We start from the raw sequence: 27,712 nt of genomic DNA, 5'->3' as shown, positions 1-27,712 counted from the left end.
TTCATGCAGCTGTGATACAAAGTATTATGGTAGTAGTAATGCTGAAACATTTTTTTTTAACACTCTACTCATACAGCATAAAAATTTAGATGTTGGCATAAAGCAAGTGAGACCTAAATAAAAATAAAATTTCTCCTAATAAAATTGCACAACTGATAAGTTGCTTCATTTGGGACAAAACTGAAACATATCCTAGCTCTATCCCCCCCCAAAAGTCAATATATAAACCGTATTTTGTGTGTAACTCTTACTGCATTTAAACATCTGTTTAACTTCATTCTACAGTAAGAATATCTCCTTAAATGCATTTCTAGAAGATTCTGCATTTCATAAAAAGTTTTTAAAAATGAACACAAATTATTAAACTACTTTCAAGTCATCAGCATAATATTTTAGGGTTCAGGGTGTTTTCCCTACTAAATTTTCTTGTGGGTTAAGATTCTGAAAGTAAGAAGAAATATTACAATTTTCAAACGGCATAGTGTACTAAAAACCAATTCTGTAACTACAACGCAACTAATCATTTTTAGAATGTGAAAAGTTTCTTACAAAGCTACTTCCTATTTTTTCCAGAAGGCTGTTTAAACCAAAAGCAGTCAACTACATCTCTCGAAAGAGCTTATGTAAATTAAAAAAAACCCAAACTCTTCAAAGTAGAACTGATCAGAAATTTCAGTCATGTCTAGGACTAGCCAACCATAGTGTAAAGAAAAGAAGGTTTAATCATCTGGTTCACCTGTGTGGCTCACAGTAGATCAGCAATAAATATAGACCCTTCTTTACTAAGCTGAATGTAAGTGGCACCTAAAAGGCAGAGGGAGGAATCTAGTGCAGCATACAAATCTGAATCACTCTGCACACCAGAGCAGAGAGTAAGAAAACAGGACACAGCTTCTTCTCTGGACAGTTTTCCTTTCAAATGCATACTGGAAGAAGTCCATTTCCCTAAGTGAAGCTACGATTAGAAGCAGAGGACTCTTAATAGGTCATGTGCATTATAGGTCATAACCTCTCATGGGATATTATGAGTTCCTGGTCCTGTCACAGTATTATCACCAGAAAGATAAAAAAAAGGTTAAAGTTTCAAACAAAACAAAGGGAAAATCAGAATCTGCTAGGTGAGGTGATAAGCAGCCTGCTATGTTAAGCAGAACTGTTTAGCAGTTCTGCAGCTGCAATGCTGAAAAAACCAAAAACCCAAAAAAAACCCCAAAAAACAAAACCAAAAACCAAAAACAAAACCAAACTGCTGGATTAGTTGTTAAGCAGCCTACAATATTAAGGAGAACTATCAGTTCTGCAATGCTATAAAGTTACTAATGTAAGAAATCAATTTACTTAATCCGTAGGAACCACAGTAATGGTATATTTTTCCCTCACTGACTTAAAATGTTCCTGTTTCCATGATGCTTGAAATAGAGAAAAACCATCTTGTTCTGCTTAGGTGGCAATTACTCTAGGAGAAATAAATATCAGTAAATTTAACTTAAAAGAAAAAAGCATCATCATCTTATTCTCCTTGTTTCAACTTCTGCTATCCCAATGTCTTACCAGCAGCTCTATTTTGCTTTTAGTCACACACAGAAATAGAAAAACATTATGATTAAGAGCTCTGTGTTTTAAGCACACTGTTGCAGCTCCTGGACTCAGACCAGCAAAAGATTTAAAAAGCTTCAGCTCTTTACATGAATGAAGCACAGTGAACCAAACAACTGCATCGTTTAATGGTGCTGCCATTGTTGCTTTTATTGAAAAAGCCTATGCTTCATCTGCTTCGCTGCATAAAGAATACTTTGGGCCTATTCCATTTAAATGAACAATGTTCCAGTGAAAAAAACAAAAATTAAAAGCACAACACTGGAAACAGTAGTTCCTCTAGCAAGCAGTAGCAGAGCAGGTCTGGAGTTAAAGGCCAGAGCTGTGTTTGAGCTAGAGAAAATTATGCCCTCCATCTGTTAGCTGGTTATGGATGACAAGATTATGAAGGACATAATGAAATGACAGCTTCTCAATGCAAACTGCTAATTCAGTAAGACTAAATCATCAAAGGACCATTTGTTTCAGAGGACAGGTGTGGCTTATCACCTCTGTAAAGAAAACAGACTGGTAGCACTTCTCACACTGATAGTAAACCCCATTGGCTACCTCATGTTGAGATCACAAGGCCTAGAGCACAGCTAGAAATGAAACATCACAACCACCTGCAAGAGATTTGATCCTCTGTTAGCTCTCTTCTTCAACAGACACGACCATAAACTTACTGTAACTTGGAAATGTTACACATATTGCAATAAAAATGTCATTGCTTGGCTTTACTTTAGGTATTGTTGCAGATACGGTACCAGAGAATTTATTGAGCAATTAAAAAAAATACACAAGGGACAATAGATTCTTTTTTCTGTATTTTTCAAAATTTGACTTTCTTCCAATTGGAGAACCCAGTTTCAAATATGAAAAGGGCACTTGTTCCACAGTAACTGCATACAACTTACTCAGTTCCAAGTACTGTATTCACTTTTTATTTGTTACTGTTGTTGTCATTATCCGTCCAGTTGTTTAGGAACTTCTCTGTTCTGGGAATTACCAACTAAGTTGTTCTTTCTGATTCTATTTCCCCATAGAGTTCAGCTAGCTTCTTGAACTCGGGTCCCCAGTCTCCAAGGTAATTATAATCCTGGTCGGAGTGTGTTGTTGCGGAATCCAGAGAGCTGATAGACCCAGCTTCTGATCTATGACCCTCATAGGCATATGTCTGCAGGGAGTCATACGGGGGCACACTGGGGTCCAGATCAGCCTCTGCCAGTCTTTGTTTAATGAACTCCTGAACATCTATACTGTCAAGGCTTGAGGAGGGATGATGCCTGGACAGAGGCTTCACTTCAGGACGAACATCCCTCCGGTATTTTAGCTCTTCAGCAGCAGATGGATTCCGCAGTGCTGTGATGTCAAATGCTTCTGTGTCTTCCTCTCCGCCCCCCTCATCGTCATATGTCACAACGTTTTCCCGGACATCTTCCTCTGAAATGATCAAGGGCTCCTTCTTGCTGCGTCTTAGGGTGATGAAAAGGACCACAATTGCTAAAGAGAAAACTGCAGATATTAGAGTAGGTTTAAAGTCTGCATCTGAATATGTTACAGAAATAGCAGACACTACTTAAAAAATACTGAGGGGTAATATTTTCAGGCTGGTATTTTCAGAACTGGTATCTGGGATCATCTGCTACCTAGTTTATTAGGGATCTAATTAAGGACATAAGCGGAGACAACTTTCTTTCAGGTAAATGAGAGATGAGCAACTAGAGCTGGCATTTTTTGGAAGCATAGTCCAGGGCTTTCAGTGCTTCATTAAAATGAATTTTTAGCATATAGATTGAATTAACATGTAGAAAGTTTATTTTTTTTTCCTTATGAATATTCAATTTTTTGTAATAAAATACAAAATTATAAACTAAATGTATAACTATATATTTTAAAACAGCCTTCTGACAAGAAAATTCTGAAGAAAGCTGTAAGGAAAGTAGTCCTTAGAAAATGTAGTCTTTGGGGAAAAATCCTCAAAATATCCTATATTGGTCACACTGCAATTACTATTAGTTCGTGTCATCTCTGTAAGAATGCAGCAAGTCACATGAGTAGCAGAAAGTCACGTTTGCAGCAAGCTGTGTCTCTGACAGAAAAAAACCCAAACCAAAACCAGCCACAACATTAACTAATGCGTAACACAGAAATTGGCCTGGGAAAATAAAAAACCTAAAAAAAGTCAAGAGGAAATGCATTTGCAATGGCATTAATCTTATGGGTCTGTCTGTATCCTCCTATGTCCCTTGCCCCTGTGGATTATGTTGTACATTGCTATCAGTTTATTCCACAAAGGTAATTAAGAAATGGCTTTTGTAGAGTGCTAATGGTGCTTCTTACAGCATAATGCATTTCAAAAAGCTTTCTCCATCTATTTTCTATAATTTTTCACACTGTTCAAGATGTGGAATTAGAGTCAGTCGCTTTTTGAAATCTTTACAAATTACAGGAAAAAAGATCTGCAGTGCTAATTACTTGATAACCTCTGAAAAGTAATTTCTACTGGGTTCCAGATATTCATGCATGTACTTTAAAGGCATTTTTCCCTATTAATTTTAGCTAAACCTTTCCCCCCTAATCACAGCCGTGTGTTTCTAATTGCCTCCTACTACCAGGCAACCACTGGTTCAAAAGCATACCATGTTAAAAACTTGTGTCCTGTCACATTCTGAGAGGGATTGGAGGGATAGCATGTTAGATAGAAAGTTGCAAATGGCTTACCAAGGAGGATGACAACGCAGAGCAGGATTGCAATTAAAGCTCCTGTGCTCAAGCCAGCCGAGGAGAGGAAAGCTTCAGCATGGCAAGTTCTCACTCGTCCATCTCTCTCACAGGCACAAACCCGGATGGTGAGGGTGCTGCTGCTGCTGAGAGGGGGCACTCCTCCATCAGAAATCAAAACTGGGAGGTAATAGATGTCTTGAGTGGTTCGGCTGTACCTCCTTCGTCTTGTCAGGATACTGGCTGTATTATCTACAATATCAAAACAAGAGTAGCATTTCAGTGAAGTTAAAAATGAATATGTTATTGAGTGCTTGTTTCCCATTAAGTAGAAGCATGAGGCATCTTAAAACTGGGAAAGTCCTAATATGTGCAAATGCACAATCTAGAATTAAGATTTGCCAGGAAGCATTTCTGGCCAATAGAGGAGAAAGAAAAGGTCTAGCATTATGTAAATAAAATTATTTAAAATTCTTGTCTTTTTATTGGAATCTAAGTGAACTTTAACAAACATTTTGGGTCCAACTTGCAAGTGTTTTCATCCCATGTTATGCTGTTGGTAGCATGTGGACCTTTGTCAATTTCTATACCCAGAATTATGAAGATATCTGTTGTGAAATTTTTGCTCAACAGAAAATCCTCTTGATTCTCAGAAGAATATTAAAAATTCTTTAGTAAAAGCTAAAATCTGACTTTATTTTTTTACTGTTTGTGACAGGTTTTAAAGTTTAATTGAGCTTTCAGAAAATATCTGAAAGGACAGTGACTAAAGACACATGCTATGGAGATGTCTGAAGGAAGAGGGAAGACAAAGGACAGGAAAAGGAGAGGATATTACATGTCCTAAACTAGTAGAGGTTGAATATAAGTAAGCAAAGGGAAGATATAGTGATGTAAGACTTTGTCACCTTTCTGTTACTTGTGGTTACACCTAGCATATATTGCAGTCAAGGAAAATCTACTGCTTATTACACGCACGTTGCAAGAGCATTTGTAGGCAATAAGGAGGGTTGGAAGTTGCCACCCAAATCCCGTTAAATTCAAGAAATTAAGGGTCATAAAGAGAATGAAGGGGAAGAAATGCTACAATATACAGTTATAGCTAATATTCACATGTGTAGAATTAATTTTCAGTTTGTTGCCAACACTATGAAAGTAATAGCCCTTGAATAAAAGTGCAAGATAAGCAAAACTGGAGACAGTTAGAATTTGAGACAGAAGCAGTTTTGGAGAGATAACTGATAATTGGAAAGAGACATTAGAAGAAAAGAGTTTTCTTCTCGTGTTGCTTGTCACAGGGTTTCCAAATTGTGTGGTTGTGAGACTGGAATTTTTTTAACAAATAACACAAGAGAGATAAGCACAAAAATACATCTTCCAGGTTTCTCTTCCTATTACAAGCAAAAAAACAAACAAGAAATTTTCTTCATTTTCCTTACCTCTGTATCTACAGTATTAAATGGCTTTATCATAATCTATGGAAAAATGAAACCCATGTCACTTTGTGAAAATGTTGATACCACTGAAGTTCAAAATGCATTTATTTTATAAAGAAAATTGCCTCTCCAGTAACCGACTGAGCAGGGGCATTAAGGCCATGATTATAGACCACCTATACCCATATGGGTATAATCAGCAGTTTTATCTTTCTCCTACATAATCTTGAATAAAAAACTTTTTCTTTTTCTTTTTTTTTTCTTCTTTTTTTTTTTTAATAATATCTTGTCCATTTGCTACTCCACTTTTTTAATGGTAGCTAGACTGTAACCTCCAACTTCCCTGACACTGCTGGAGGACACAGGTAAAATCTCCACATTTCAAAGAGGAAAACCACCATAGACTATAAAATGATCTTTACCTGATCTGCTTCTCAGCTGTCAGAGCAGTGTAGATTGAGTTCTAGACACAACCCAAGAGAAGAAATAAACTCACCTATCTGTGATTAGAAGGGAATTTCAAATTAATGCATACTTTGCATAAAAAAAAGTTAATGTTTGCAGTATATGTAAAGTGATGACTGCTGCTTCCGCCATTCTACATTCAGAAAAATGATCCACACTATCATTTCCTTCATATGCAAGAAAAACTCCACTGACTTTCCAGAATGCAATTTATAATTGTTTCCCTTCCTTGAAATGCAACTTATTGAAGATTATTAGCAGAGCTCTTATCTAGCAATTTCTTTTTTTATCTCCTGCTGGTTGTTAAACAAAACAAGACTAGGGAGCAAGTATGATCTCTGGACCATCAACAGCTCATGCTGATGAGTTTTAACACTCTCTCTGGTATTTTGTTGTTCTGGGCCAACTAGGACTCTTACATAACACCCAAGGACAGTCACTACTATTAACATACACCAGAGACTCTTCTCAGACAGTATGAAATAGAGTTCACCAGGTTTGTTTCCTCTCACCTTTTACAGTGCCTCAAAACTATTCCAACAGTCTCCAGGTCTTTAAGTATCCCTAAACAGCCTCATGCACACACCATGACACACTGTGGCATGAAAATTCCTTCTGCAGTATGATTACACTATTCTGTTGAGCTGTAATGCAACTTTAACCTTATTTCATAAATTTAAAAGAGAAAAAAACTGTGATGATGGAATCTGTGCTCCATTGGGTTCTACACAGAGTCCAGAGGAGGTACAAGGCCAAGTGCTGCACATGTTGCTTGTGACATAAATTTAAAGTAGAGTGAATGATCCAGTACCACTCCACGGCTCCAGAAGCAGTGCTGAAAATGCTGCTGACAACCACAGCATCAGAGACTGAATATAATGAAGAAAAACAGAATTCCTTATCAGGAATCTTGCAGTAATGATAGAATTGTAGCACTGAGACTATTGGCAAAGATGTAAAGGAAAAAACATTGAGATGTGAGAATGTATGCTATGAGGGTAACTGTGGATAGATGGGGAAAAATTGTGAGAAAAAAAAGACAAAAATGAAGAAATGGGCAAATTATATAATTCAATGCTACAGTGAAAGAATATGAAAAAAGCTATAATTAAACCACGCCTCCCTGTGAGAAAGGTCTTGCCAAACAAGGAACTGACATTTTTACACTGCACAAAAGAAAAACAAATTGAAAAAAGCACATATTTTTTTATTTCAATGTTGTATTCGTTAATTCAGTATTAAATTGTTTTTTCTTATATTGTTAACATCATACAATTAATTATTAGTATAAGATACAATGAAATATTAGTATAAGACACAATTATATTAAAAGAGGGAACCAGTACAAAAATTTAATTTCAAAGAATTGCCACGGTGAATCTGTGTTGTTTGTATACTACTCTCTTGAGTAGTAAGTAGACTTCTGTAGAAACAAATGTTACATGACATATCCAGGAGTTTCTGTATAACATACTCAGTTCTGAGCACTCTCAAAAAAACAGTGTAAGATTTTCTTTCAATGAAATATCACATATTTTCACACAAATAAGAAGTATGATCTTTCAGACACTGGCATGGAAATTTTTCTCTTCCCAGGATCATCAGAGGTGTTAATCCTCACTATTACTCCATCACATATTCAGATATAGTAACTTAGTGCATATTGTTTACATGTAAGTAAAATACTAGAAAGTATTTGAACTCTCACATACTATTTTTTCCCATTAAATTTCTCAAAATATTGTACAAACAAGATATCTAACTTTTTTTCAAAAAAGGAAAGTGTGTCAGGTTTTTCAAAGGTCATTGAGAATCAAGAATAGTAGAAAATTATCAAAGCTAATCATAGTGTCATGATACAAAACTTACATCTCTAATGTTCTAGTCAGAGCTCTGTTCTTTAGGACAATAAAGGTATGCCAACAAAATGAGGATAAAAAAAGTTTAGCCAAACTGCAATGTTGACTGCATCCTTGTGGCTAGCACAGGTCTTTCCCGTGAGAACATTCTTCTGTGTTTTATAAACAAAGATAAAGTCTGGATGTTTTGAAACAGTGTCTCGAGATTTGGACAGTTCAGGCCTGGCCAATCAGGCCTAGGGGGAGGTTTCTAGCTGACCAATCTGGGCAACCTCTGAAAAGTCGATATATATTGGAATCAAAATAATAAACTTCTTCTTTCTTGTCACACTGAAAACTCGAGTCTTTTTCTCTGCTAGCGGCTCAACAGCAACACATCGTGACAACTATTCTGATGTTCTAAGCTTTCAAATTTTAATTGTTTTTGTTCTTTATCAAAAAACATTATAGGAACAGGTTGAGAGAAGATCTAGAAAGACAGCAACTTTTAAGAGCTTTGCACAGAACAAAAAACCTCACAATTTGTAGAAACAACAGGAAGCCAAGTACAAAGACAGACACTGATGACCTAGAAAAGAGTTTATTGAAAGGGGGAAAAAAGTTATATCAACTATAGTTGCTTGAAAGGCAGCCACAGGGTTATGTATTGAGAGATTTCTTTGGTATCTGAAAACAGATGCAGCAACTAGTCAGGGAAGACAAGTGTATAGGACAGCAGCAATAGCAGTAGGATGATAAGAGCTACAGATCTCATTCTTCTAGGTCTGGATGGAAAGACGTTTTTATCTCAATAGATTTAAATGGTGAACTTCCCCCCAGTGAGTATAAGAACCAGGACTCACTGGAGATTAAAAGACTAAGGGAAATTTATAACACCCACATGGAGAAAAAAATATTTACCTGATTCCTTGTGTTGTACATGGCCCCACTTAATCTAAACTTTCTAATGATCTAAACTTTTTTCTATTTGGGCTGTTTGTTGCAAATATATCAACTAGAACTTAAGATTCATCTGAAGTGAGTTTGAGGTTACCCATGGGAAATGCTGCATGGCTTTAACACAGCAAGTCTTCACCCTCTGAAGATGTGGTAGCTCACTAAGACAGACTGTACACTGCATACAAAGCTGTTATCACGGGTTTTTTTTCCATCATCATTGCCTTTTTACATTGAGCTTCTGAAGTTAGATAAGAAAGGAGGACATAGGAAAATCAAGGAAGAAGAGATACAATGATAACACCATGGAAGGTGACTACTGGAGCACTTTGGAGGATTCTCATTTATTATTCATAATTTGAGAATTCCTTTGACACATTATTCATTACAAGCAGAGACATGACAAATAAAAAAAATAGAGTAAAATCCTGTTTATGCATTAAGGCATGTTTCAATTTTCAGTTCTGCTTGTATCAGCATTTCAACCACTATAAATTTTCTGAGAAGTCATAAACTAATTAAAACCAAAGAAGATACATTGGAATGATTTGCATTTCTTACATTTCTAAAGTTGGAGCTGTTAATTTGTTTATGTGGAGTACATTGACAGGCATTTCTGTTTAGTTTCTTTACTGATAACTCTTGTAAATATATTTTCTTTTGTGCTGGCTTCAAAGCTATTGCCAGTGGGCAAAAAGCTATTGCAAGTTTCTAGTTCAGTGGGTAGCAAAAATAAAAAGTAACATAGAAAACTTTTCGGGCCTGAAATGTATTTGCTTATGGTTGGTTTGTGAACCACCAACAGGTTGCAGTCCAGAAAAGAAATGCAAGAACCTGTACACTACGTACCAACCTACCTTTATGACCAATCTTAGAGACAACTTTTTTAAATCAAAAAATTTTCAAAGATGTTCAGAGGCCTGAAGAAGGAAAATGTCTCCCTCTACAGTAGCTGGTCCTGGTTTTCTGTCTGTTGTACTCATGGTAGAATTCCTTTTTAACTTCCATCTGTTGATTCTGTGATAATACCTACTCAGACATTCAGTCATTTTCAGTAACAGTACTTCTGTGGAATGTACTTACAGTCACCATGTGTGATGTTAACTTTGCACTTTCTCAGATACCATTTCTCTCAAGTTACAACTTGTCTCTTTGCAGGATGATATTTCACAGAAGGTCAGTAGTAACTCTCAATACCACATAAGCAGAGCAAGCATGACACTGTGATGTAAACGAGAGCAGGAACTCTGAGTCTGTTTTCCCCTCGTGTTGGGCTGCAAAGTGGGGGTTTCTATCTGACTTTTTAAAGGTCAGTTCAGATGTTCTAGAACAACTCACACATGATCTGGTATCAGGCATGCTCACTGGCAACTTTAAAGCCCTGAAGTCAGTTCACAGACACATTATCCAGTATGGTAGGAAATAAGGAGGGCAGAGAGATAAACACAAGGTTCTGTAAGAATTTCACGGTGGGATGGGATCAATTACTCCTTGGAGGCTTCTCTCCTAAATAACAGCAATGATGAGAAAAATTATCCTTTTTTTCCTATTTTTTTTTTGATCTGTGACACCAGGAGAAAAGTCAATATGTATCACAGGCATGGGTGGATGAACACATTATAAATTTCATTTTATACAGGTGATATTGAAATCATTGTGCTCCAGATTTTACAGAAAACCACATCTCTACTCCTGTGGGTATTAATGTATCTTCTGACAAAAAATTAAGAAAAAGGACTCTCCAGAATTATAGTATTAGAAAAATGGCATACCTTTATTCCAATTCCAGAACATTCTCCATCACTTCAGCAATAATCAAAGGGCCAGATCTTTGAGGTAAGTGGGCAGAGGGGAAAAATAAATTGCAAATACATTTGTGATATGAAAACTCCGTCCTGAAGAAATAAAAGGAGAACAAATGCCAAGCATTCTCTAGGGAGTTGCTCTACATTGAAAGTAAGGTAAACCTAGTCTGCTATCAGAAGACAGCAATCTCAATTTATTAAAGAAAGAGAATGCACAAATCTTATTGGCAGTGTTGGATGAATGTAGGAAATTACAATACCACTGCAGCACCCATGGTAGACTGTATATCTTGCGATAAAAAATAGCACCAGCAAAACAGTGTTTTACAGTGCAGTAAATTCCTGAGTGCTCTAAGTGAACTGTTCTCTGAGGTTTCAATCTTTTTTCATCTCCTGAAAAATGCAATGTAAGTTCTGAAAGAGAAGTGTGTCTACATATTAATGGTTGGAAATATAATAATGACATGTTCACATGCATTTTTCTTCAAACTAAGAAATTTTGACAAATATATCCACAATTCTTTAAGCATCTGGAAAAATAATATTATTTTTAGGGCAAGAAAAATACAGTACAAGTCTAGAATTCAATACATAGAAACAGATCTGTTGTGAAGAACTTCTGTCATCCTTACTCTGATTTCCCAACAGAAGATGGTTTTAGCCCCATATTGCTCTGGGAAGTTTTTAATGGGATATGCAAAAGAAGATGTTTCTGATTAGGGTAAAGTGATACTACTCACAAAGGGAAAAAGGATTACAAAATTATTGATAAGATCCTAAAATAGAAAGTGAGGAGAACACAGACAACAACGAAATGAGTTATGTAGCATCTGATCTACAACATAAGAACACAGCCGAGAAAAAACTTGGCATCTCAGGTTTTAATGGAAATTGTAACAATTTTCTATGCAGAATAAAATGGAAACAACTCTGTTTTCATTAAAAGATCTTCAAAAGTACAATTCCCAAACAATCAAAAAGGCATCTTCTCTGAGTTTGCTCTCTAAACTTACATAAAATTATTACAACTTAATGCATTTTCTTTGTATAACAAAGAACTTTTATTCCAGCTCTTGCTCTGCCTTGCTTACATGAGCTTACATGCTTAGAGATACTGCATTATTTTGTTGTGTGTACTCTTGCTCATACTTGTAAGCTTTTACTCTCTCTGAATAATACTTTTTCAGTATGTAATAAAACTCAAATAGCAACAAAGAATCTCTTGTTCATTAAAAATACAGAAGAGAAGAAGTATCATATCCTGTATTTTCCTTTTTTTTTCTTTCAAATGAAAATTGTAGCACAAACAGAATCCAGAAGGGGATCCAAAGAACTCTTAAGTTCTGTTGGATGGTATATTTGGTATAGCCCTGTGACTCTCTCCTGCCCTACATTTCCCTGAGGGCTTTAAGCTCTGCATTATGAGGGTGAATACTCCATGAATGGAGATTTAATATTGTGGAGATTTTCATTTAGAAAATGCACAAGTTCAGGCCCAAGAGATAAAAGTTTAACTGGTCAAATAATCAGTTTTCTGGATTGAGGTTTTAATACCCATTTAGTCTGCTGAAGCCATAGAATATTATTGACCTGAATCATAAACATGCTGGGATTGTACATTGCTGCAGTCTGCACAGGTAGATAGGGACACACTACAGAATCTTATGCTTGTACAATCCTAGATTTCCCTCAAAGCTCATAGATACAAACATAAATATTTGAAGATCTAGTGCACTGCTGTGGAGTCTGTTGATGATAAAGGAGTAGGGGTGCATTCATGCAAAAGTCTATTCGGGGTCAAAGAAAGAAACTGTTGTTTTGGGTTATGAAAACAAGGGAAGAGAATGTCTACTGCTATTTTTATGAAATCAAACCTTTTTCCTGAAGAAACAAAGGGAGAGGATGACTGGATTAGAAGGTGACTGCAAATGAAATGTAGTTTTGTAGTCACAGATCCAGCTACTACTGACTACCATTTTCTATGTGACATCAAGAAGTCAGGCTTTATCATTCTGCAAAATACTACTGACAGTTGTCCTAAGGCGATTTCAGTAGGCTTTTTCTTTAAATACATAACATAACAAACAAACAGATAAAACCCTCCAAGAATGTCTGCCTTTATATAATTTGGAAATACAGAGGTAAAAATAGCAGCTATCTTCTCTTAAGAGTATTCTGAGTACTTTTAACACCTGATGCTTAAAAACATGAGTTTTCAAAAGTGCAAACTTGTCGCAGACCTAAGAAAAGCTTTTTCTGCCCACATTCTCTCAGCTATTTGCTAGAATAGAAAGCAAGAGAAAAACTGTTTCTGAATAGAAATAGATGAAAAATATGAGAGTTGTAAATGCTAGATAACTGCATATTGTGAATGTACTTCATAAATGTTTCCATGATACTTTATGTATAGAATGTACCACGAAGAAAAGGTCCCAATAAATAGAGTGTTTAAACAGTACATTCAAAGGGTCTTGTACCAAGCAAAATTGTAACAATCCATAATAAGAAAAATTTCTTGTTATGATGTGAGTTAAATGGTCATTTTGCTAATTACATGGCCAATTTGGAAGTTGCATTCTTGAAGCCTCTGTAGGTGTGAGAAGTTTAATTCAAGATGCTGTGGGAAGTGCATAATTTTTTACTTCCTTAGGTGAAAGTAAAACAAAATGCACAATACCCCTTTACCTTAAAAGACATCTTTTTCAGTTCCTTCCTCTTCTTCCCCCTGTCAAATCCAATCGAGGGTAGTCCAAACACTGCTTTTAGCTGTTGATTGCTAAGTCATTGCTTGCTGTTCTTGGGGAAGAAACAAGAAAGCAGCAAGTACTGTCCAAAGCTGAATATTTCTATGTAAAGCCAAATATTTCTATCCAAAGCACAATGCTGCTGCATCAAAGAATTGTTAAAAGTTTGCACCCTCTTGTAAATTTGTGCAGTTAAATAGCTTATGTGGTAATGAATACACATAATACATATCCAGCTTTAAATGTGTTCGAAACCATAAAATATCTATTTTGTCACGAGCCACAATTTTAGTAGAGCTATTCAAAAGCAATTTTTGATATAAGTATCTTGTATTGAAAGGAACATGGCCACAGTGGTTCACATGAGATCACAGTCCAATACTCAACGAGTTTATTGGAAACTTAGACTAAAATACAAAAATACATAACAGTACACCTCCTTCCTTTCAGGAAAAACAGTCTGGCTTTTGCTATAATGCTTCATCACAATCTGAGCGGGATTGCTACATTAATCTGGGAAAGAGGTGGAATGTCATTTAGGGAATATTATAAATAAATTAATTAGTCCTTCTATTTTAATGATTATTTATTAATATTAATATATACTGTATTGATCTCATTTGGAAATAGAATATGTAATCCATTAATGTAGTCCAAACAAGTAGCATGACTTTTTTTTGTGTTGTTAAGTATGGTTAAACATTGGAACAGATTCTTTAGGAAGATTATAAAATCTCCTTCCCTGAAAGATATATATAAACAGATTAAAAAGTCTGTAAAGAATAGTTTCAATATCACTGTATGTACCAAATATACCAATGATGGAGTTAATGCATTACAGAGGACTAGTGATCTGTAACATCTCTGAAGGTATTCCACAGCAATACTACAAGTATATAACTGTAAAAGAAAGCAAATCCCACACACTTCAGCCCAGGCATACAAAGAAAACCACAGAGTATGCACATGCACAAAATCTCACGAGGAAAACTCAGACAACCATCTAAAGTTTACTTTCAACAGGTGGCAAAATGGAGTCCACAAGGCAAAAAAGCAAGGCTGATTTAGGTTTGGGTTTTAGAAAGGTTAGACAGTTTTTCACTCAAGAACTTGTCAGAAACAGTTGGCTGGGTGACTCTGAGGGCTGTTTTCCCTCTGGGCCTATCTGCTATGGATTTCTGACTGTAATGTTCAGGCACACTTTGTAAGGAAGGGCATGAAGCAACAGACTATCATGCAGGAAGCACAGAAGGACCTGCTCTTGGTGTCATAGCTCTAAAAGAAAGCACGAATTCCAATTATTATGCCACTTAAATTATTTTTTTCTTCTTTCAGCAATAACCTCAACAGTACCCTGTCAGTGATATTCACATAAAAATATGCCAAATTGAAATATTTTTCATAAATCCACTTTTCAAAAACATTCCTGAATGTATGAAGTATCAATGCTAAAATAAAATGGAATATAAAACCAAAATGCAGTATCTGATTATTCATAGTTTGCAATATATTGTGTACATATGTCCTTGATAACCAACAGCTCAGTGATGACATATTACAGTTTTCCCTTTCTGTCCAGAAATGCACGGAAATTGTTCTGTTAAATTGAGACATCCCAGAGAAAACACAAGCCCATTTCTTTGAGATTTATGTATTTGATTTACCTTCATTGTTCCTTAGAGTAAAGTTGGGATTCAAAGCAAGCCCTTCATCAAGAGAAAAATGGAATCTTGCACCATTTGCAGAGTTATCTTTGTCAGTAGCCGTGATGGTCTGAATTACCTGAAATAAAAATTAACAGTAAATGTGTTTAAATTTGAACTTGACCCACATACTATCTGACCTCAGCAGGATGCTCAAGTTTACCTTATTCTAATTTTCTACTTGACTGCTGCTGAATTCAACAGATGAAATGGCTGGGTCATTAACTTGATTTCTCTAGCAGGAAATATTTTAGGAACCACATTTCAGAACCAGGTAAAAGCATCTAAAGGATCTATACTTTCTGATGTTTTGATATGGTCAGGACCTGATATAGAGGTTATCCCCATCTGCATTGCATCCTCCTGACTTCCTGAATTAAAATGTCTGTTTTTATGGAGCGAAAAGACAGGCTGAACCAGGATGGTCTACGAGAAGTATCATCTGCTTACTGTCCTTATAATTAGATGCACTTCAATATTGGTAGGGAAAAGTAATTAACTTAAATAGCAGATATATAATACTACATTTCTGCTTAAAATTCCTGTTAAGAATCAGTTTTAAATTGCCAGAGAACAGAACAGGAAGGACAGCAGCCACTTCTGGCTCCAGTTCAGTTTGCCCAAAAAGGAACAGAACTGGATGCAGCAACCATGTGTGACAGAGGTAGTTTGGAAAGGTAGAACCTTTGCCTTCAAAAGCCCTGGTGGTTTTTTAAATTTACTTTCAACTAAAATTGATCTAAGCTCTTGGAATGTGGGACCAAATAGTATTTCTACCTCTGCTTTCATTTTCATGCTGGGTCTTGAAACTGAAGTGCTAAAGTGGAATCCAATAAAAGTTGTTTCTGTGATATAGGCAGTGAAGCCCACACAGACTGCTGCACAGAGCTGATAGATATCCTGAGGGAAACATAAAAGGGGGAGGGAAAGTGGTCTTTTCATAAGAATTTTTCTGTTCAGTGTTCAGCTGTAGTCTGGACTGAACCTGAAACATAAACAGTGTGGGCTCCAGTGGTTTGGTCTGTTTTAAAACTAAAAGACACCACAGAGTTCTCTATCTCCATTCACATAAGAGAAGCAAAACAACTATATTTTAAAGCCATGTTCTGGTTTGGGCTGGGGTAGAGTCAATTTTATTCACAGTAGCTGGTATGGGGCTGTGGTTTTGATTTGTGCTGGAAAAAGTGTTGGCAACACAGAGATGTTTCTATCATTGCTGAGCAGGGCTTCAACAGTACCAAGGGCAGTTCTGCTTCTTGTACCAACCCACCAGAGAAGGGGCTGGGGGTGCAGGAGAAAGTGTGAGGGGACTCAGCCAGGACAGCTGAGCCCAACTGACCAGAAGGATTTTCCACACCACAGGGTGCCATGCTCACTTATAAAGCTGGGGGATGAAGAAGGAAGGAGGTGATGTTTGGAGTGATGATGTATGTCTTCCAAAGTCAGCGTTGCTATGTGTGATGTTGCCCTGCTCTCCTGGAGATGACTGAACACTTGCCTGCCCATGGGAAGTGGTGATTTCCTCGCTTTGCTGTGCTTGCATGTGCACCTTTGGCTATACCTATTACCCTGTCTTTATCTCAACCCACAAGATCTCTCTCTTTTATTTTCCTGATTCTCTTCCCCATCACACTGGTGGGGGAGTGAGCAAGTGGCTGTGTGGGGATGAGTTGCCTGCTGGGGTTAAACCATGACAACTCGACAGGGTATAATGCTTATTCCACTTGCTACATACAATAAAGTAATTTGCATTGACGCTACACACCTTAGACAATTAACAATACTTATGATTGTTACTAAGAATATTTTACAAGTTTGTCATAATACTTTTTCTGCTGAATTGGAACAGAGTAAGATTAATCTGAAACAATCTGACATATCTATAATCATGCATATGACTTTTGCCAAAGTCATGGTAATATTAGTTGAAAATTTTGGGAAAAGCTAATTTTTCACTACTGAATTTTGCAAAGGTAGCACAGCTGTTAGTGAAACTACAATATAAACCCAGAAATGTAATATTTTCTTTGCTATGTATATTTAGTTCATAATGTTTAAATGGTATGTGGCAAAGCAAGACAAAAAAAGGGGATAGAAGAATATGTTGAAAATAATCAGTTTCTATTATTCAAATACTAAAAATACTGTTAAATACCATACACATCTGTAAAATCTTCAGATAAGACCATAGGAAAAAGATATTATTTTTTAAATATTATTTATAAATCCTCAGTACTTTTTCTCAGTGAAATATAAGTCAATTTGCCATGCACCTTCAGCTTTTATTTGACAGCCTAGTGGATAAATTTTCATTCTGTTGCCCTTTGCTAGATAAAACATTCAGTGACATTTTACAGAATGCTGCTTCAAGAGCATGCTATTTTGCAACAAAAATACCTTTGATCCAGGCCTCAGTGCCATACAACTAGCATAACAATTATTTGGTTTTAAGACTAACTTTATAACTCAAAATATACTGTCTATATTCCCTGATTTCACTCATGGAAATTCAAATATTCCCTGCATTCATGAATGTGCGTAAAAAGTATACCAACCGGATGGTACAGAAGTCATGCTTTTTCATGTAGAAAATAAACATTGTATGTTTAATAGGACAGGTCAAAGCGTTTTTAGAGAGCTGTTTCTAAAGAGAATGCTCACACACTTTAAGAAAAGATTTCTGAGATATTCATTCAGAGGTGAAAAACCAAAGTATGTGTCATCTTGACACCCAAATGTACTATTAACCCTTTTGTAATTAATTGGCCAACTAAATAGCCTATTAGCAGACATTAACATGTACCTTACCAAACCTGGTTAAAATAAAAATGTAGACACAATCTCAGCTGCAATAATGCCTAGCTGACAATACTGATAGGATGAAGCTGAAGGGTTATTCTGTTTTTTTAAGCAAGACATGTCAAGAAAAGAGAATTTCAAGAACTGAGGAGAACTAATTGAAGAGGACAGAGTGCAGGTACTGAATTCTACTCAGAAACCTTTTTAGGAGTGAATCAATAAACAACTAAATACACACATGACAAACACATAGCAGAGGCATTCCTTGCCAGCTAGCACTGATTTCCTTTGTGTAAGATTGCAAAATGTCATTTTCCTACATTGGCTAAATTTCACAGTCATTCAGAAGACCCGTATATGTCTAGAAGTCAATATTCTCCAAGTCTGAATGCCAACTAAGATCAAATCACAGTTACGTTATCTGCTTTAATATATAATATCTACCAGGCTCCACTTGGAATCTGTTGTAGATACTTGGTCTATCTTCTCAAATATATGATTACTAGGTGACTAAAGCTGTCACTTCAGAATGGAAATGATTGTCTTCTCATAAGCATTTTCTCTTTGACCTGCCTTAGGGTTGGTCATTTAAGCTTAGGGCTTAAGCATTAAGCACTTGAAGCATTTTTATTTTATATGGGAAATAAAGCAGTGGAGGGAAGAAGAAGCAGGAGACAGAGGCTCTGCAATTAGATGATACTGTGATTTCTCTCCATAGAAGTCTCTTCTGAAAACAAACAAGCAAACACAAAAAGTCTTCCAGTGACAATCTACTGATTAGTTTATCTCACACATAATAATTTCAAAATAGATGTGCTGAGGAAAGAAACAAGGAATCTTACAAGACAGTGCAGCCTGGAAGTCCAACTCCAGCAAATGTCCCCAGCAGTACAGGATTTGTTCTTTAGAGATAAATTTTATGAAACATTCTCACAGGACGATGGATAACTCAAAGTTATACTGCCTTTTCAGTGATTCAGAACCACCCAGCTAGGAACACTTTTTAGCATATGCAACACCTGTCTTGTTCCACAATCAGTTTATTTGCCCCTCCACAATATTTGTTGAACAGTATCTTACTTTTTTATTTCCTTAGACTAGACAGTAACATCTGAGCAAAGCCATGTACTTTTGTGTTTTTTTTGGCTTTTGTATAGTGCAAAACTGTCACAGTTTATCTGAAACCTCTTTTTGAAATGCAAATAAAAATATATATTCCTTTCATATATGTAAAGGAGTCCTGTTAGTTGAAGAATACAACCTTAATAAGCATTTAATAAGAGATATTTAGTTGACAGACAGACCTACTTAGATACTTAGATTTTCCAGGGTTTTAAATGAGGTGTCTCAATAAGAGCACTGAAGAAAACCATGCAGTCATTAGATAATAGGAAAGGTCCTTGCACACCTAATTGCTCTTAAGACAGGAAATTGGACCTCTTCTGTAAATTGTCTGTTCCACAAGGAGAGAAAGTCACAGTGATTTCCTGCTTGTGCTGGGCCACTTGTTGGTCAGTGTAATAATAAATGTCTTATAAAGAGTATGATCATCAGCACACCAAATCTACTTATGATTTTGCATTTTCCAAAGAAGAAAAGAGGAAGGGCTGACATTAAAGACCTTCCAATACTCAGCAGCCAGGAAATACAAAAAGAGGTGTAATTCATTGTACATAGACATAAAGTCTTAACTTCACACACATGATGGTGTTTTCTGATCTGACTATTACCTCTTATTATATTGGCGTTATGGCAGGCATTTTTTTTGCATTCTGTGCTTACTAGTGGTTAAAAAGCAAAGCCACTCTTAGAAATTATTATGAAAGTACTAAAGATAAAAGCAGAGATCATCATGTACAATGAAGCATAGGAGTTATAAAGCACTGCATACCTGCATCTTGATTCTTGATTCCATCTCAAGGTGAATAGAGAGGAATTGGAGAGAGTTTAATGGAGGAAAAGATGAATGATCAAAAGTCTGGAAGGGGCTTTATCACGGATTGCCCCAGCTAAGTAGAACTGACTCTGTCTGGACAAGAGACAGCTAGGGGATAATATGCTAGAGATTTATGCATGTCACAGCAATAATAAATTGGGATCACCTCCCTCTCTCTCTCCCAGGAGAACTGGTAAGTATCGACTGAAGAAAATATGGAAAGATTTTAAAAAAATGTTAGGTCTTATTGAAGCATTCAATTAAATTGCAAAATTCCTTGGTGTATGAAGTAGCAGATACCAAAAGTTTATGATTGTTGCAGGAAAAGCTACACAGGTTCATGTGAGATGGTTATTAAAAGATTATTAAAAACACAGAAACCACATTTAGATCAGGAAGTGACCTGCAAATGATCTGATACCAGGGAAGTATTTGTGGTAAGTATCATACACGCTTGCCATGTTCTTATACTGTCCTTTAGGGCCCAGCTTTTGGCAACTGTTAGAGTGAAAATAACTTTGATCAGACTATAGTTAGACAAAGTATGGCATTTTTACAGTCTCAGCTTTAAAAACAGAAATATGTCACAATGCATTTGTGTATACTGCTTCTAAGGATTTATATTCCTCAGGAAAAGATATGACCTCATAATTGAAACATACAACCTGTGCAATAATGTAAAACAAGCATAGTGTTGTGGGTAAAAACTCAATCGATGCAGAAAAGCGAAAGCACTTGGCAAAATTGTCAAACCCTGGACTGCAATGAAGTGCATCAATCAGAGGAGCAGTGGCTGGAATATGATTCAGCTATTCAGTCTCAGTTGTGACCCTCCCCATGCTCAGAGTTGTGAAAAACCCATTCAAGATTTTTTGTGTAATGACCCTATGTAGACAAGGGCAACCAACATGCAAAAAGTGAGGATGTGAGCCATGCTCACTGGCATGGCTCACCAGCCATTTCTGTGAGCTGGATTTGAAACATTGCTACTATGTGGCACTCATATGAGAGATGTTAAATCTACTTCATTCACTTTGTTCAGGATATAGGCTTGTCAAATTCGATCCCTTATCTGACAGTATTAAAGTTTTACCTGTCTTTACAGAAGATAGTTTGAGTATATTTTTTTTTTTGCAGCAACAAGAAAGAGATATTGAACAAGTTCCAAAATCTTATCCCTTCTGCCTAATACAATAAAATTTCAATCAAATGCAAAATGCTAACATGCAATAAACAATAATTATGACATGTTCCAAACTTCTGATATATGTGACATTACCAAAGTGATTGTTCTTTATCTCTGGGAGAAATACAGCTGTGAGAGTTACCTGACCAGGCTTTGTATTTTCACAGACGACTACATCATAATCTCTGGCAAGCTCTGGAGGATTGTCATTGACATCCAGGATTCTAACACCAACTGGAACATGGCTCACTAGCCCAGGATTGTCTGCAAAACACAAAGGATGGTATTAAGCCTTTTGAAATACTCAATATTGCACGCCATCCTCAATTTAAAAGTGGCTTATTAACACGATAATGATGAAAACTGGATGCAGCTACAGAAATTTCGGGAACAAAGAACTAAAAGATGTTTGTTGTGCTTCATTAACTGTTTTGAAAAAATAACAGTTAAAAAGAGTGGGAAGTATGGTATGAGTCTTAAGTCACTTAAATCAAATACAAGTTACTCTGGAAATGAAGTGGGAAGAAGCTGCTGGACTTACACTGTCACGCTGTATGCTAAGAAATGATCAATTGCTTGGCAGTGAATGTAAAGTGTCATCCCAGTATTGGATTAAATCCAATTGAAAAAATATTAAAGCATTTTTCTTTTTCACAGCTCCTTAAAAAGTTTAGAAAATAAAATGCAAATGTAATAATAAAATATGAATGTATAGGGACGTAAAAGCCTTTCCCAAGCCTGAGTTCAGGTTCCTCACAAGATACTATGCTATTTCACACAGAGGTTAGTGAGTCTGGCTTTAGCAGAAGACAAGAAAGAATGTTTAACAGAAGTGAGTCTGGATTTGCAGGGAGAAAGTTACATAAAAGTAACAATGTCTTAGGTTTGATCTATGATATGCTTATGAGTGCTCACCCTGAGAAAGATTTCAGCCTCAAAAAAGCATTATAAACAGAATCCTTTCAATGAGAATATACTTTTCCATGATAAAATGAAAAAAACAAACAAACAAACAAAAAACCCACAATTCTTTTCAATCCATAACACCTTTGTTCTTACTTCTCGTACTTAAGTAATTTTATTTTGTTCAAGGAGTTATATATTAAAGCTTTTTATAAATAACTAATATATACTTTCTGGGGTCCTTACCAGTATCAATCAGTTATTTTACAATCTTCATCTTAAATTCACCAACACAGATTGACATTTTAAAAGTTCATGCCCCTGTGTGTGCTCATGAGAAGAAAAGGAAAAAAAAAACAAACCCAAAACAACCCCCTCAAAAAAACCAAACAAAAAAATTCCCAAACCAAGCAAACCACAAAAGCACCAAAAACCAAAACACAAACAAAGAAAACAAAAATCAACAAGAGAGAAACATTAGCAGTCCAAACTTCATTCAAAGTGGTTATTTTAATTGTACTTAATCATACCACGTTTCTGTTAAAAAGGGTCATTTGTAAAATGCCTTATGTTTGTCACACCTTTAATGATCTCTGCTCAGAATTCTTGAAAGTATAGATTAGATACACACTTGTCTTTAAAGCCACCAGTGATGTAGACTCACAATGAAAGAATATATGAGAATGTTGAAGTTTATTTAACAAATGGAGAGACCTATCCTCTGTTTTCACATTGGATGCTAGCCAAAGTATCCAGGTCTTAGTTCCCTCAGATTTTTCACATTCTCTTTTTAACTAATATGTGTATGTTCACATGATGATTTTAACTTTTGGAACTTAGTCAATTATCCCTATAAAATTTTAATAGAAAGGATATAAAAAGTCAACATGAAAGGAAGACTTAACTAACAGAGGACTGCTATTTTCCCAATTACCATTAGCATTAGAAGAACAAGTCTGAAGACATTTTTAGACTTGCAAATTCCATTTTCTTGCTGAAATTTTCCTTGACTGTTATTTTCGGCTTTACCCTGAACCTATGAATACCTTTGTAAGAGGTGAACTAAGGGACTAAAGTGGACTATTTCAACTGGGTTTATGCAAGACTTCATTGCTATCTAAAAAACAGTCTAGTGGAAAAGTTTCAGAGAAGTTAAAATGCTAGGTATATATGAGGTAAAGGGGAGGAAGAATGACACTTGGCTGCCCACTAAGTATTTGGGATAAGGGAACCATTAATCTACCTTTGCTGTCATTTCTGAAGGAAGCAATCTTCTCTCCAGGAGAACATTTGCAGTATGAGTATTAATACAAAAAGATGTTTGTTCCTTTCCTGGTGGTAGGTCAAGGGATTGTGCAGAGCAGCACAAGCAGGCCAGATTTAACATTTATTACTGCTCACTTAAAGGTAGGTTACAACTCAGTTATATAACTTCCTCTGTCAATGTAATCAGACAGTGAAATTACAAAACTCCTGTAATTGCAATTACAGAACAAGATATCTATGGTCAAAGAAACTTTGGTTTTCAGGCTTTGTTGGGGAGGTTCTTGCACATAATTTGTGAGGTATGTGAACTCAGAAGTGATATAAATGAAAGCTAAGACACAATGCATATAAAGAGAGCGTGCATTAAGCATATCAAGGAGCTGGAAGGCAGAGATCACTGTAAAAGGTTAAAGATAAATAAATCCATTTTGGAGGGTATTCATAAACCATAATGAAGAATTTGAAGATCTTAATGCTACAGAAAACCTGGAAGAGTTTTAGTGAGAAGGCAATAGAAGCTGTGATTATCAGATAATCACAGAATCACAGAAAAATTCCAGTAGAAAGGCACTTGTGGAGGTCACTGGTCCAGTTTCCAGCTCAAAGCAGGGCCATCTTCAAAGGTATAAGGGTGCATATTACATCTAAGAGGAAGGGAGCAAAAAAGCAGGAAGAGCACAGGGCAGAGGATACTACAGATAAAGGACTGCTCTGCAGGTCTGGTATGTTTGGAATAGTTACTGGGGAAGGAAAAATCAAACTTTTTAGTCCAGTGTGTGGCAAAAAGAGTTAAATACTTTTGTTCCAGTACAGTGTTGCTGACCTCTTTGTACCACCTTGAATGTGCCCTCTTGTATGCCTGTCAATACTACCCAGAGCAGTCTTACTCTAGTCAGATTTACGGTAGTTTCACAGAGAGATTTCATGGAGCTTTGGAAGGTTTTAAATTAGTATTTATTTCTTTTGCAGCTGTTTTGCAGTACAAAGAATTTATAAATGCCTCATCAGTTCGAAAGAGCTCTTTATGCACAAGGTAATATAAATAACTCTCTGGAAGCTGGTATCCCATGGGATCACTGACATTTGCAGGCAAATTTCCATACTGACAGGCTACTCACTACAAAATGCTAATGGGTACAGTATTAACACCACTTACCAAAACAGGCTTGAAGAGTGTGCATACAACGTAGATTTGCATGCAAGGTGACAGAAGAGTTTTTAAGGGGAGAAGAGAATGAGAAGGATTTGAAGGAAATATAAGGCTTTTCCTCTTCCCTTCTCTTTTTTTTTTTTAAGTTTTTGTTTTGAGAATCAACACAGACTCCAGTCTTTTTCAAGTATACAATTCACCTGCAATCTCCAAACCTCTCTAATAACTGGCACTTTTAATAGTACATTTTTCTTAATTAGACAAATTTCGTGCAGCAGTTTGGCAGATTTTAATTTTTAAGATAATCAGTGCTGACATATATTTCAGGCATGTGCATTACAAAATATTCTGTGTGCTATTAGCATTATGCCTCAAGTGTAGATTTTTCAAAGTGAATGCTCTCTGTTTTAAGGGGTAACTGAAGCAGAAACATTGCTCTGATTCACCTATGCTAGGGACTTGCTTTCTTATGCTTGAGACTTTTCCCAGGAAAAATACTTCTTTTTCCAGAATACTAAACATCTGTAAAATGAATCAATTTCATTATCAGATCCTCCATTGGCAAGTTTACTATAAATTTACAGAAGACCCTATCAACAGCCAAGGTGAAGACTTGAATCTTCCCTCCCATTAGTTTCTGTGGGGAAACTTTAAATCCCCTATTTAATAAGAAAGATTTTTAATATAGTTACTGATTTCTGAGACTTCCTTTTCACTTTAACAAAATTCCCATAGGCTTTATGAAAATAAATTCTATTTGAATGACTTTCAGAATAGAAGTCCTGAAATAAACAATCTCTTGTGGGTTTATTTGCTTTTTGCTTGTTTTGTTTGCTTGGATTTTTTCAAATTTTTTTTTGTTAGAATGGTTTTTTTAAGTTAGAATGGTAGCTAACTGTAGACTGCTATCCCTTCTCTGGGGCCCCACCTTGGTAGCTAAGTAGAGCCATACCCCACACCATCTTTAGACGATAATATATGAATATCTGCATTATAGCTTTTCCCAAAGAAACAGAAGAAAGTCCAGCATGCCTAGAAGCCAATGATTAAACCAATATAAAAAGGGAATAAGCATTGAAATTGGAATTAGAAGCATCCCTTCTTGAACAGGATGGACAACTAACGGCCTTTCTACAACTGTTGGAATTTTTTAAATAGCTTTTATGCAGGCTTTTCTTATTGAATTGATAAGTACATTTAAGAGAACAGCAGATGCTGCTTCATTCACATGATTTTTGAATATTTCTAGTTATTCCACTACTTCTCTGGGCAGCCTGTTCCAGTTCCTGGCCACCCTGTCAGTGAAGAATTTTTCCTCATATAAAGGGGAAACCTCCCCTGGTACAATGTAAAACCATTTCCTCTTGTCCTATCACTTGTTACTTGGTAGAAAAGACAAACCCCCACCATGCTGCAACCTCCTCCCAGGCAGTGGTTGAGAGCAGTAACATCATCCCTTTTCTCCAGGTTAAATGGTTGGATTTGACAACCCTAGAAGTCTTTTCCAACCTTAATGCTTCTGTGATGCTATAAATTCATATTGTTGTGATGTATGAGTAGGGAGCTTGCTAAGGCTGAAACTAAAGTGTGTGTCATTGGTAAGTTTGGTCAGGGTACCAGTACTGTGTCCAGCTCTCACCAATAAAAGGATAGCAGATATCCAGTTTGTCACTACACCATGACCAATACAGTTTTAAAATTCAGACATTGTAGTCTTGTTTTTACAATCTACCTTTTCAGATTTAGCAAAATACTTCTGTGGAAGATTCCATTTCTTGGAAAAGTAAAGTAAATGTTACTAACACCAACACTTTTTCTGAAACTGAGCTAGCAGGCAGAATGCAAGTGAGGTCAAAGATGAAGACTGAATGTGATTTTTTTTGTGAAGGTGGGGTTTACCATAAAAAATTTACTTCTGTTTCTGTAATGTAGCCATAGAGATGACCATAAATATAGCAAAACATTACAAAATACAATATTTCCCTGTAATGATGTTAAAAAAAAAGAGTGAATTTTCATTGTTTATTTTCGATTGATATAAAAAATCATTAGTTTTGACGAAAAAAATTGAGTCCAGAAATCACTATGAGGATATTTCATATTGAAAGAAAAAATTCACTTCAAAGAAAAACTGAGATAGGAATCTAGCAACAAACACACTGATATTAAACAATCATCTAGCTGTTCACCAGATACAAAGAGTTAGGAGATTATAAAACTGCATTAGCATTTTTTCTGATTTAGATTACTTTCTTAAAGATATTGTAAAAGAAACATTTTCTAAAAACTAATTATTTGACACAAGCTATTAGAGTTATTCTTTGGTATGTGGAAAAACTTAAAATGAGAAAATAAATTGTCATAAGTTCTTGTTCTTTTCTGTCAATGCAGTATGCTGGGAAGCTACTCCACCACAGATTTATTTCCTTCGGGCAATGCAGATATTTCTTTCATGTGTTTCAAAATAAATGGCAATGAGTTGTGGATTTTTGTCTTTTGGTTTCACTTTTTATAAAATAAATCAGCATGTCTCTTATTAGCATTAGCAGGAATACTATGTATACTTTATATCTCCCCTCTAGCTTCAGTTATCCTTCTCCATATGACAGTCTCATGTAGTGCTATAAAGAGTAATATATTTTAATATCCTACCAAAATCTTGGTAATGTCTTTTCTGCAACCATAAAATGTGAGAAAGAACTGTCAAATTCTTCTCATAACTTGCTGTTTAATGATGGTAATATGAGTAGCAATATCCCTGTGATTCAAAAGAACAGATAAACCACACCTCACTATTACAATATACTTTATCTTTTTATTTGATGTAATTATAGGACTTTCATTATTCGGCATCTCAAGGGGTTTTATACTTCATTGCTGCAAATTATTATTTGTCACTGTGAATCCTGTTTTCCTCTGGATTATGTAACTTTACTTTTCTGTTATTGTTTTGTCCCGGGTTACTTATTAAAAAACTACTTATGTTATAATTAGAAAATACACCTTAATGTTTTTTAGTCTAATTCTTGTAAAAGAACTGTTCCAAACTTTTATTCTTTTGAGCTATACTGCCTTTTCACTAATTTTAATTTTGAACAGGGTCTGTTGGCACTCTGTGCAAATACATCTGAAAGTTATTTCTTTGAGTAATTTTTTGCAATGACTGGATTTTCCTGGTAGCCTTTCCATTGCACATAGGGTATTGCATATTTTGTTAATGAAGTA

At 35.8% G+C, this 27,712-nt stretch overlaps 1 protein-coding gene across 4 annotated transcripts in view; it reads right to left on the bottom strand.

The window, feature by feature from the left end:
• Positions 1 to 1,720: 1,720 nt before the first annotated feature.
• CDH18 (cadherin 18) overlaps positions 1,721 to 27,712 on the bottom strand; it is a 501,292-nt gene continuing 475,300 nt past the window's right edge. For 3 of the 4 annotated variants that reach the window (XM_085052105.1, XM_085052106.1, XM_085052107.1), the window contains 4 exons: positions 21,311 to 21,432; positions 15,209 to 15,326; positions 4,300 to 4,551; positions 1,721 to 3,090 (listed from right to left, as the gene is read on the bottom strand). In XM_085052105.1, the coding sequence (XP_084908231.1) occupies positions 2,588 to 3,090; positions 4,300 to 4,551; positions 15,209 to 15,326; positions 21,311 to 21,432 (995 nt within the window). In that variant the 3' untranslated portion in view covers positions 1,721 to 2,587. The remainder of the gene's footprint in view (positions 3,091 to 4,299; positions 4,552 to 15,208; positions 15,327 to 21,310; positions 21,433 to 27,712) is intronic. The other variant, XM_085052108.1, reaches the window with a different exon arrangement.

Source organism: Lichenostomus cassidix, chromosome 2, assembly GCF_008360975.1.
Source record: "Lichenostomus cassidix isolate B80296 chromosome 2, HeHo_3.0, whole genome shotgun sequence".
NCBI classification, from domain to species: domain Eukaryota; kingdom Metazoa; phylum Chordata; class Aves; order Passeriformes; family Meliphagidae; genus Lichenostomus; species Lichenostomus cassidix.
This window is presented reverse-complemented; position numbering and strand designations above follow the sequence as displayed.